Here is a 12,657-nt window from a genome sequence, read left to right as displayed (position 1 = left end):
TCAAATACACCAAATTTTAAATATATTCCTTTATTTATCCATAATATTTTTCTTTAATTCAAAATTTATTTTAATCTTAACTTACATTTTCAAAAATATTTTTTCATTACATTATTTTCAAATATATTAATATAAAGTTATATTTATTTTATTGCATCAATTAAATCTATATCCTTCCATCTAAATAATACAACTTCTTTCTTTTCCTTTCACATTCTTTCTTTCCTCTCCCATCTACATACAGGTCGATGGCATAGACAATCATGTAAAAGAAGAATTATTAACTTTGATAAAACATTTGATGTTACTTTTCCCTCTCAAGTTTAATAATTAAAAGGGTAGAATATGACTTACTGCTGAAGTCACACATGCCCCCATCTTATTCCTACGACTACCTACACATCCATTCATTTCAGGGTCCTACACTGTCATATATATAGTACTGAGAAACGTTCCATAAATATATATCTGCTACATATATACACTCAAAACTACAAATGTCCAATAATTCCATATCACGTAGAAATTGAAGATTAAGAAAGCTTAAATATTTTTCTTTCTTACATTCACCGATATATTTTTTAAAAATAAAATTATGATGGAATTTATTATCTAAAATAGATAATATTTCAGATATATAGTGATTGACATTTGAGTATGGGATAGGAAGAATATATGAGTATATTGCAGAGAATATATGGGGACACAGTAGCAGGTGTGATGAGTGTTTGGGCAGATTGCTTGTGTTGTGGTGTTGGTTAAAACTTTGTGTCATGTGGCAATGGAAAACAGATAAAAAATAGCTGAGATGGAGCCAGACCTGTGCTCTGTGTCATCATGGACACCATGTCACAGTGTACAAAGCTAAATAAGATGTGGTGAATCATTGTTTGGAAGACTTATCAGACCAAGCTGTTTTTATTTTCACTGTTTGTCAGTTATTTTTAGACAAAATATGTGTGCAAACAAAAAGGGCATAATTAGCATGTTGATTTTGTGTTGTTTATAAATTGCTTTGGTGGATCTAACCAACTATTAAGTGAACAAGTTGAGTTCAGAATTTAAAAAGCATTGGCCCCATATGCAGGTGATTTTCTACACTTACCTTAAATGGTTGCTTTTGATTTAATTAGAAGGAAACAAACCTGGTTTCAAATAAGGCCTCCCAACTGCTGCAATGGTCACAGCAAACATTTAAGCATTATTCACTTGAGTGGATTCGAGAGAGAATAATTGAATGGATTTGAAAAGATTTGAAGATAACTTTTGTTATTGTTTATTTGAGTGAATTTGGAGGTAAACGAAACTGGATTTGAAACTAAAGTTTTTAAGAATTGATGTAGGATTTAATTTATGTGACGGATTAAAAAATTTACTTCCAAATTTACTCTCGATTACCTCTAAATTCACTCAAATAAACAACGAAAAAAATTATTTTCAAATCCTCTTAAATCCACTCAATTACTCACTCTCAAATCCATTCAAGTAAATAAGACCTTACTTATTCACTAAGTTTCATCTGTAAACAAGAGAGATTGAACTAACAGAGCTCTTCATTATTTTTCAAATAAGTATAAAACATAAAAGACATTTTAGAATGTTTAAAAATCCTAAAATCTTTTGCTTCTTTTTTAGAATAAATTTATCTTACTGTGAGAAAACATTTTTTACTGTTAACAATGAAAAATTGAAGTTGTCAATAATTCTTTGACTTTTTATAATATTGCCTGATCAATAATTAATAAGTTGAATTTTGATAGCAAATGTCCATACAATTAGTACTTTTACAACATGTTAATATTTTGTATTTTATCATAACATTTACAAGGATAAAAATATTATGTATATCAAATTTAAATAAAAACACTGAAAGATATGGATACTATTAAATATTGTAATTGCTTGCTTATTAGTATTTAGAAAGTACTCAAAATTATGTGAATATGGTATTAATTAAGAAGAAATTGTCAAATTTTTCTAATGCTAAAAACTTTTTTGCTTTAATATATTTTAAATAGATAAATGGATAACATTAGAGAAAGATAAAATTTAAATTTTTATTACAATTATATAATTAAAACTAAATTAAGATATACAAAAGCCACATGAGGTTAATACTATGACTGAAAAGTCGCATATAAATTGTTGACAGAGTAAAGAATAAAGAAAGTGAGAACTTTACTGTATTATGATCTATTCCCTTATAAATTTTGTCATTTTGAAAGACTATTAACTAATGATTATATAGAACCTTTCATCCTCCTACATTAAAATACATGAAAGTTAGAGACTGTAACAGTGTTTTTTATTTTTTCAAGATAAGATAGAGCTAGTACAAATATCAAATCAAGGGAAAATCCAAAAATAATATAATAGTATCAATCAAATAACAATAATTATGGCCTACTTACTGTTGGCACATGGTGAAGCAATCAGATAAGCATTTGGTTTTGAGTGTTGGAAAGCTACTCATTAACCAACATTAAGCTGAAAAGTCATGGATTATTAGCAAAGCTATGATTGCAAATTTGTTTCCCTTTTTTTCTTGTATCAACCGATCCAACCACCATAAGATAGCCCCAAGAGTGCCAATGTCATTGTCCTTAACTACTAAATAGGTAGATTTCAATTGTTCATGCATTCCCTAAAATTGTCTGCACAAAATTTAAGTCTTAGACTTTTATTGTTGCTTTCAAAGATAAAAAAAACCCACATACAATGATTGATGTGTTTTTCGTTTGGCTAAAAATTAAAATAATAATAATAATAATTCTTTCCATTCTGAAAATGTTTTCAGTTCTTGTGTTTCTCTTCCTTAATCAAGCAAACACATAGGATCAAATGAAAGAAATAAAACAGAGAAATCCCTTTTTCTTTTGGAATCAGACAATTGTTTAACTTTGATGAGAAATAAGAAAGGACAAGTATTTATCCTCATGTGAAAGTCCTTTTCTAGAAGATCAAGAACACAACATTCTTTCCCATAACTTGTTTTGTCATCGTTATTGGTGAGCTTTGGTTGTTACCTTTCTCCTATTTGTCGGTTTCCTTTGTTTTGGAGATGTACATTAGTTTGCACATAAACATACAATTATAGACAGCTAGCTCCTTCCAATTTATTCACTCCAATCATGGTTGCAAACCACAGATAGCTACTCTTCATCTCCCAACATTAACAATCATCACTTTCCATTTCTTCATTTTTAATGATTCAGTTTATTCAATGTGTAGTTCCTACGTATTAACTAATGTCTCTGTTTCTGTAGGCCAGGATTTCATTACTCCATAACCAAATATATATACACTATTCTTTTAGTATCATATAGCTCTTATGTAAAAAAATTTCATTATATTACGGCTACATGCAAGGAAAATGGAATTATATATAGTTTATCTGAAGAAACTAAAATATACAATGATAATTTTACCTTTTTTTGTACTAATTTGTCCAAGCTAACATTTACATTGTACTATGCATAAGAAAAATAAGTTGATAGATTGGTGAAGATAATCCAAGTGAAGAAAAGTTTTGTACGAATGATTACTGTTTGGTGGGAGCATGAGAATGTGAAGTAGACGGATGAGGTTCATGCGAGGTTGATGCCAAAAGGATACTTTTATTTATTTGTATTATTATTTTTGTGGTTGGCACTTGGCATTGACAAGTATGATGAAATGTGATGTGAGGTGATTACAACAACTGTAATTATTCTTTGCTGCTCACTCACTCACTCTTCTCCTGTGAATGACACCGACAACAATCTAAACCAAACAAGACATGGTCACATACAATTCTCTCTCTGCTCTCTTGAATGAAACGTTAACAGAGAAAGGAAAATGGACCTCTTAACCACCCTCTACTCTATCTGCTTTCAGCTTTCATCTTTCATCATCCTCGTTACAAGTTCCAAGAGTTAAATCACTCGCTACACAATTCTCCTTCTGAAAGAACAACGTGCGAGTGTGTGTATGTGAGTGTCTACACGATAGCATCAGCATGTTCTGTTGGTCCCACGTTCCCAACTCAACAAAACCCCCTTTTTCCATTCCCACATTCTTCTCACTCACCCCATGAACCTGTTATCACCTCCCTCTTCTGCATTCCATGTGAGAGGAGGGACTTCGTAAGGTTAAGGATCCAAAGCTTTCAACTTTCAACCTCTCTCTCAGTTGGATCTTCTTGCTCCTGCTATGGACCCAAGCACTCGTCTTGATCATGCCCTCTTTCAGCTCACTCCAACCAGAACCAGGTTCTATGATTCACAGTTCACAAACACGTAAAAATCGTAGCACCAAATAGTTTTAACTTTGCGTATTTCTTGTTTTGTATGTTGAAGGTGTGACCTTGTTGTTGCTGGTGGAGGTGTGACTGAAAGACTGGCTTCTGGGCTGTTAGAACCTTTTCTTTCTCACCTGAAGAGTGCCAAGGATCAGATTTCCAAAGGTGGCTATTCCATCACTCTGCGTCCACCTGGTGGATATGCTCCCTGGTTCACCAAAGCCACCCTCCAAAGGTTCTTCAGTCTCTTACTTCGGTTCTACACTTCTACTCTTCCTTTTGGTTTGCAACCATTTGGGAGTTTAATAAATTGGTTTAGAATGTTCTGAATGCAGAAAATTGTGAATTTTAGATCAGACCAATATAAATTGGATTAAAATGTCTAGGCTCCTTTAATTACTTGTGTGTAGGTTATAATCACGTGGAATGATTTTATAAGACCGATGTTGGTTGTCTGTTTTGGTTCATTTTCAATAGGTTTGTTAGATTTATAAGCACTCCAGAAGTTCTAGAGAGGTTTGTGACAATAGAGAAGGAGATTGTGCAGATTGAAGAAGGGTCGATTCAGTCAAGTGACAGGAGCAATTTGGTCGCAGAAGCAGAAGGTATGAATCGAATATCTTATTCCCGTTATTCACTTGCTGTGTTGATTGGAATTGAATATCGCAGAGCATCTAGCTCCTTCTCAATTATTTTCCCCTATCATCATTTTTAATTAAACTTTCTTGTGGTAAATTCTTATTTCTTTCATTAATTATGCAACTATTCAATTACAAAGGTCATTACTTTTTTTCTTCTTTGAAAGTTGCGAATAGTATTAGATGCTAAACTGCATTTTATGATGTATAGCTTTATCTTTGGCTAATCTAATTGGAAGGGTACCAAATTACTTTGATTTTTTGTACGATCTTCTCTAAGAAAGACTAGCACATGAACCCCTAGGCAGTATCATTAGCCACTTTTCTGAAGCCATAACCAGTTGTTCATCTCTTTCTTCCTTTTCTATTAGTTTATCTTCCACTACTATTTTAAATAAGAACTGGGGAAAGAGAAAAGGTATAAAGCAGGTAAGGTTAACTAGAAATTTGTACTGTTTCTATTGGTGTAATAATGAAGGTAAATTAGAAAAAGAAAAGAAAATTGTTACTCCAACTTTATATTTTGAGCTGTTGTTAACAAGAAACATTCTGCAGATGGACGTGTCAGAAAGTCAACAACTTCCTCTAAGGTATGTAAATGTGATTCTTGCTAATGTTTTCTTCAGTTTCGTTAAACTATTTAAACTCTTGTCATCTGGTGTGTTTAGCTGAAAGATGAGCAAGCTGGAACTAATGAAGATGGATATGAAGAAAACTCCAGGTATTGAATTTTTGGTGTTTTCTTTATGTTGTTTTGTATGACATCTTTTTGTTCTTCAGGATGTATCTAAAATTCCTTATAACATTTTTTTCATCAATTTTCTATGAACAGAATTCGCCTTCAACGTGTTCTAGATAATCGTAAAGCTATGCTTTGCAAAGAACAAGCAATGGCCTATGCCCGTGCTCTAGTTGCAGGATTTTACCCAGAATCTGTGGATGATCTTATATGTTTTGCTGATGCATTTGGAGCTTCACGTTTAAGGTCAGCAAGCATACCACAAATTGTTCAGTGTACAAAATGATATTGATCAATTGAAACAGCTTACTTTGAATGGAAAAGAAAATAAAATAATGATAGATAAAACCTTTACCTCACTTAAGTAGAAGTTCATTTGTACTTGTATTTATGCTTGGGCATAGTGCTTTTACACTTAATTAACTCTTCACTGCTTGTTTTTCATTTTACTCTTTTATCAGTATGATATTATTTACAGTGTTCCTTCTGAGATGACCAGCACAGACAGTATCTGGTATATCTATTCATATGATTCCTTAGTATGGGATTATGGAATGAAGATTCAGTATTTCATTATTGCAAAGATCTTTTCTTTTTATGTCCCTGGAAACTTCCCATGTTTTGTTATTTATTATAATTTTGATGCATTTAGGGAAGCATGCATAAATTTCTTAGAGCTGTGCAAACAAAAGAATGAAGACAAGCTGTGGATAGATGAGATAGCTGCCATGCAGGCATCTGCTCAGCGTGAACTGCCATACTTGAGGACATCTGGGATCATACTTGCTGGTGAAGATGATACAAGCAGTAAATTAAATGGCATAACTGATGCCCCAATTTCTGAGTCAACGCCAAGTCATGCAAGTTTCGAAGGCCAAGGTATCCTCATATACCGCTAACTGGTTCAGTTAATTTTACCTCTTCTGAGTACTACAGTTCCAGAAAACAAATATGCCTTTAGCCATAGTCATCTTTGATAAAAATATATGTCATTCTGATAGTCTCACCAGTTTTAGTCTATTTTCTTCATTGTTTAAACTAAAAGGATGTATAGTTCTTTTTGAGAAAATTTAGGTTTAGTACAGTAATTTCCTTTTAGTTGATGGATTGTGATTGCCTCACCCTTGAGTTCTTGATTAGACTGGTGCAAATCTACTTTGAGTTTCCACAAAATGTACCTGAAACTAATGTTCTGAAACGAATTCTACCAAATAAGTTAGTTATTTGTTGATAATGAAAAATTGCAGATTATGGCTTGCCAACATCGAGTCAAAATCCATCAACAGATGGAAGAGGTCAAATACCAATGTCCTGGCCAAACCATGTACATCAGTACATGCACAACTTTCAGGGTCATCCATTTCAACAAATGCCCCCATACCAAGGGTTCCTCTATCCTGGTATGCAGGTTCCTCCTTCATATTATCCAGGTAATATGCATTGGCCTCCAAGTGTGGAAGACTCTCATATTGTTCATGACCGAGACAAGGACTACCATAAATCCCCATATAAGAAAAAGAAGAAGAAGAAGCATTCTCAAGTACTGGAGCAGTCTGAAGAAGAAAGCTCAACAGCTTCCTCTGACTCCAGTTATGAGAGTGATTCAAGCCAAGGTAAAAAGCAATCTTCAAAAGAACATCAGCACAAAAAGAAGCATGGAAAGAAGTCCTCAAGGAAAGTAGTTATACGCAATATAAACTATATAACCTCCAATGGAGATGGTGAGAAGGGTGGTGTCACAGAGGGGAGTTTGTCCAATGAGGAGGAATTTATCAATGGAGATTCCCTGAAACAGCAGGTAGAGGAAGCTGTAAAGTCAAGCTCCCGTCATCATAAGAAACACCATAGTTCAAAACATCCTGGCATGCTAAATGGTTCAACTGATACTGATTCTAATGTAATAAAGGGCAACAACAACTGGGACGCTTTCCAGAATCTTCTTCTAAGAGATGATGATTCAGCTCTTGATGCAGAAGAACAACCTATGAAGTTTCAGGAGGAATATACTGTCAATCAGAATTTTGAGAATGAAAGGTCAAATGAATTTAATCATAAACCCGACGTTACTCGAGTGATTTCTAATGATTCCTTTGTTGTGACAGAGAGGGAATTCAATGGTTACAGTCAAAATCGTGTTGATAACTTTAAGGAAGGAAAGGATGCACTTTCATTGATGAAGAAAAATAATAGCACAGATGCAGAGATGCTGTTTTCTAGGAGAAATGACGAATCGCGTAGCTATTCCATGTCCACTCAGTCTGGCAATGGCCCAGAATCTTCTCTCACTAAATGCCAGAAAGAAGAGGATTGGTTCATTATCAATAAGTCTGATAAACCAAGAAACGAGAATCAGAACCGAGATTTCAGCATTTTTAATGGCGTTGCTACATCACCAACTACTGATTCACTCCTCTTAGAGAAAAACAAGAAAGACATTATTACTGATGATTCTTTTATGATTCAAGCTCGGTCATCAGAAGATAAATTCAATTCTCAGTCAGCAGCTGATCTGAGTTTGGTTTCAGACATTGTTGGGGCTACTGAATTCATGAACATCACACAAGAAGGTTCACAAAATAAGACTGAAACTTTAAATTCCCATGAGCCTGAAGACCTCTTCATGGTTCTTGATCGTGATTCAGTGGCAGAGCGAAGTGTGGCTCCCTGGAGCATGGAAATGGATTATGAGAATAGCATTGCTTCAAATGCAGCTAATAAAAAGCTTTCTGAAGTTGAAACAGATCAAAATCATCCATCTAATAATGAGGGTACTGATACAAAAACTCCTGGAGTGAAAAATGGAAAAGTTTCAAGTAAAGAAGCAAAGTCTAAGGCTATCAATGCATCTCTTGGTAAAAGCAAATCTGATATCACATCAAGAAGCAAATCATCCCCAGGAACAAGAACTAGAGTTGTGAAGAGCAAGTCTGAGAAGGTAAAATATATGAACTGTCTTGTCTCTACCAATTTCCTTGAATGGTTGGCATAGAGGGTGTCTGCTTAGCCTAGGCAGTTTACTAAGTGGACTTAAAACTTTAAGATAATTGTGCAGATCCTGTTTAAAGTGTTGATTTTTATCAACTGTTAGTTTGATTTACAAAATGGATTAAAAAAATCTTCCTAAATTTAGAGGGTCTTGAAATAAAAATTGAGTACAAGATTAATTATATAATGAACATTACCTATCCCTACATGAAACCTAGATTTTGATACTCCAGTTTAATGTTAATATAGGATGAGTAGAGTCTGCATTGTTTTAGAGGAATTTGACCCCACTTCTGTATGTTCCATGCATTGAAAAATCAAACTGCAAGTTATTTGTACAAATTTCAACCGTTTAATGAGTTTTCAATAGTTTTGAAATTTCATTGAATGGAACTGCTTCCTGTTTATTTTCACAAAATCAGAAATTTCTTGTTCAATTCTTTGATTACATTGCTCAGAAAACTACACTTTCTTTTGCACCGAGTACGCCAACTATATATGAGATGGGTACTTCTATTAATATTTTCTATAGAAGTATCATCAAAAGTTGTTGCAGTGCCTCATTTTCTTACTGATTTTTAATTTTCTCACATCTATTGCCCTCTTTTATTTGTAGGAGGAGGAAAATAGAAAGAGAAAGGAGGATCTGATGATTCAGAGGCAGAAAAGAATTACTGAAAGAAGTGCTTCTAAGAAGACTGGAACTGAAACCAAGACTTCCTTGACTTCTGCAAAGAAAGGGAATCCTAAGATACATCCATCCAATGAGGAGACTAAGAAATTGAACAAACCAGTCCTCAGGAATTCCACCATTGAACGCCTTGCAGCTGCTAGAGTAAGTCAGCCAAAGGTTTCACTAAGTCAAGCAAAATCTGGACCAACCAAGAAACCACCCTTGAAGGCAAATGGTGTACCGCAGCAGAAGACTGCCAGCACAGAAAAGAAGAAGCAGGGCTCAAAAGAAGTCAAATCTTCAAGTCAAAAACAGGATACTAAGAAAACAAATGGGGAAGTTCTGACCTCCACTAATGGCAAGGCTAAGAATGAAATGGAAGTCTCAGTTGAATTACCAGTGAACTCTGGTGCTGCACAATCTGTTGAACCAAACAACAACAATCTTGATTTGAAAGATAATGAAGAGCCAATCAAGACATCATCAGAGAAACAAACAACATATTTGATTTCAGAAAAAGATCATGTGCCTGGAAATGTTGGCCAGATTAAGGTGAACTCAGCTTTGCCAAATCACGATCGGACATTGCAAGGAGGTGAAGAAGTGTCAAACAAGTTATCTCAACTTCGTAGTGATAACAACCCTCAACATATTACTGATGCGATCACAAATCCTGCAGCTGCATTACCCAGCAAACCCGTTACAGTTTCTGCTGTGAACTCAAAGATTAATCAAGAAATAGATGAAAGTAATGCTCCCTTGCCTAATATCACCGAGAAACAAATTTCTACACCTCCACCACCCAGTAGTAACCAACTGATGCCAGAACCAGTCCACTCCAGAAAAAAATGGAACACTGATGAGGATTCTTCAAAACCAGCCAAAGGATTCCGTAAGCTTCTGTTCTTTGGAAGAAAGAGCTGAAGCATCCTGGTGCATTGGTAGAGTGCAAATTGGTTCATGATAATTCTCTGAAATGTTCAGACGATTATCACTTCTTTATTCCATGCTTTTGGTTATTCAATATTTCAAGAAGAGTTCAGTTTGTCCATTCTTTTGCTCAACAGAAAGCGTTTGGCACATTGAATTATTTGTTGTTTTGAACACGTCTATGAAATGTGGAAGATTGTAGATAGTTACCAGCTTGCCACACTGATAATAACATGGAACTGGGAGTTGCTTGATGTAAATTATCTGAATATGGTGTTGTTTCCTAAGGAAGGATTTCACAGGTGAATAAATTTTCTATGTTGGAACTTGGAACACTATAACAAGGCTCCTCTTGTTTACTTGTATTTGCATATCTTGAAAGTTATAATGTTTGGTGTGTATTGTTTTTGTAATATTTTCATATTGCAATTATGTGTCACAAGTTCATTTTGATCCTTTGGAGGCTTAATGAATGTTAGATCGTTGTAGCATAGTTCTGAAATGATGAGAAAGAGAAATAGCAGTGGCATGCAATTGATGCAAAGGGATAACAGAACCAAAAGGAGAAAATTAATGGTAGCAACAAGGCACCGACATAAACAGCAATAAATATGATGGTGATGTGTAAGACAAGACCGTGAAAACGTTAGCTGAAAACCGAACAGTGCTTAGCTGTGTACTGATTGTGGTGTAGTTTTGTCATTTACACTGACATCTGCATTATGCTTCGGCAAAGAATCCTCACATCACGATTATGTTCGAGAGAAAAAAAAATACAAAACTGCAATCAATTAAAAATTAAATATTTTTTATAAAGTTATCATATTTTATTTCTAATGAAAATATATTTTTAAAACAACTTTATTTTTTTAAATATAAAAGTGGTGTAGAAAATATTAGAATCATGTTTTAAATCATGATTTTAGTGATAAATAAGTAAATTATATTTGTTTTAAAATAAAATTTTTATATTTGGAAAAAAATAAAGTTGTATTTTAAACCATATAATTTTTATTGAGTATTTTTAAAACGCCATTGTGTATAATCCACAATTTATTCTAAATCTATTATTTTTTTTTTAAAAAAAAAAAATTGGATCATTTCCAAAGAAACATGTACCACTCCAAAAAAAAAGAAAATATATATATATATATATATATATGGAGTTTGCTTGAAATATTTTTAGTTGGTACATTTTAGCAAAGTGTACCAAGTTTTAGGTTATAAAAAAAGTCTCTATTAAAAAATAAAACCAACTTTAAATTCAAGGGTATTTTAATAATTTTAAAATTTAATTTAAAATAAAAAAATAAATGGTAGTTATTTCTTATTCTGATTGGGCCACGTGTGTATGAGAAGTTATTACCTTTTATTATATATTTTTTAAAAGGTAGTTGTTTTTTAAAATAAAAAATAAAATAAAAGGTAGTTGTTTTTTAAAAGGAAAATGATATGTAAACAACAAATTTTGACAACATTTAGACACGGGACACGTGTTCAAATGTGAGTGGTGCACGTGGAAAATGAATTATTAATATGAGAATGATGTGGCAATGAGAATTTGGGGCAGGTTTCAAATTTGGGTTTCATTTTCTCATTTTCAGATTTGTAATCTGAGGAACATTTAAGAGAGAATCTTTGAGCGTGAAAACCAGAAACTTGTCTTCCCTCCATCCTACCACCACTGCTACCGAAGTGTTGTCGTATTGCCGGCGTTCGTAGACAAAACATAGACGGTGTCGTCTTCCCTCCACCCAACCACCCAATGTCGACAGAGTGTCGTCATTCGTATGCAAAACCTAGACGGTCTCGTCTTCCCTCCACCAAGCCACCCATTGCTATCGGAGTGTCGTCGTGCGAACTTAAAACCTGCACTTTCATTTAAAAAGTGAGAAAGTCCCAACTTCTTTGACTTATTGGTTGAACTGTAACTTGAAATTAAACAAGTTATGAACATTTTGCACATTCTGGTTTTTTGTGCAATTTGTGCTTTTGAACTGACCATATTTGTGATATTTTCTTTCAGAATCAAGGACGTTCAATAAACCAACGAAGCAGAATTACTAAGAGTCATAGTGTAGGAACATAACTGGTACCAAAGGCAAAATAAGTGGGTACTTCGGTTGAACTTTTTGCACAGGAAGGTCAACTATGTACATGAAACTCATTTTGGAATGCCTAATTTCTTTCTCATCATTTTTTCCAATTATAAGTAATCTGGAACCAATTTTTATACAATTTATGAACAAAACCGTGGCAAAGGAAGCATAATTACTAAGAGTCATGGTGCAGAAATAGAACTGGTACCAAAGGTAAAATAAGTGGGTACTTCAGTTGAACTTTTTGCACAGGAAGGTCAACTATGTACATGAAACTCATTTTGGAGTCCCTAATTTCTTTCTCATCACTTTTT

The 12,657-nt window shown here is 33.7% G+C and overlaps 1 protein-coding gene across 1 annotated transcript; it reads left to right on the top strand.

The window, feature by feature from the left end:
- The first annotated feature begins 3,703 nt into the window (after window positions 1–3,703).
- On the top strand, window positions 3,704–10,695 carry LOC106764714 (COP1-interacting protein 7). Its single transcript, XM_014649060.2, has 9 exons — window positions 3,704–4,250; window positions 4,338–4,514; window positions 4,757–4,884; window positions 5,473–5,507; window positions 5,586–5,638; window positions 5,750–5,902; window positions 6,309–6,535; window positions 6,904–8,591; window positions 9,258–10,695. Exons 1-9 carry the CDS (start codon window positions 4,192–4,194, stop codon window positions 10,236–10,238), a joined length of 3,501 nt encoding a protein of 1,166 aa, XP_014504546.1. The 5' UTR covers window positions 3,704–4,191; the 3' UTR covers window positions 10,239–10,695.
- The last annotated feature ends 1,962 nt before the right edge of the window (window positions 10,696–12,657 follow it).

The sequence above is a fragment of the Vigna radiata genome, chromosome 6, assembly GCF_000741045.1.
Source record: "Vigna radiata var. radiata cultivar VC1973A chromosome 6, Vradiata_ver6, whole genome shotgun sequence".
Lineage (NCBI taxonomy): Eukaryota > Viridiplantae > Streptophyta > Magnoliopsida > Fabales > Fabaceae > Vigna > Vigna radiata.
The sequence above is the reverse complement of the archived record's forward strand: the minus strand, read 5'-3'. Positions and strand labels throughout refer to the sequence as shown.

What these genes read in the sequence shown, in the direction of transcription:
- LOC106764714 (XM_014649060.2), top strand. Translation starts at nt 4,192, where the DNA reads ATGGACCCAAGCACTCGTCTTGATCATGCCCTCTTTCAGCTCACTCCA. An exon ending in ACCAAAGCCACCCTCCAAAG is followed by an intron (nt 4,515 to 4,756) that starts GTTCTTCAGTCT and finishes CATTTTCAATAG; the next exon opens with GTTTGTTAGATTTATAAGCA. An exon ending in TGAAGAGCAAGTCTGAGAAG is followed by an intron (nt 8,592 to 9,257) that starts GTAAAATATATG and finishes TTTTATTTGTAG; the next exon opens with GAGGAGGAAAATAGAAAGAG.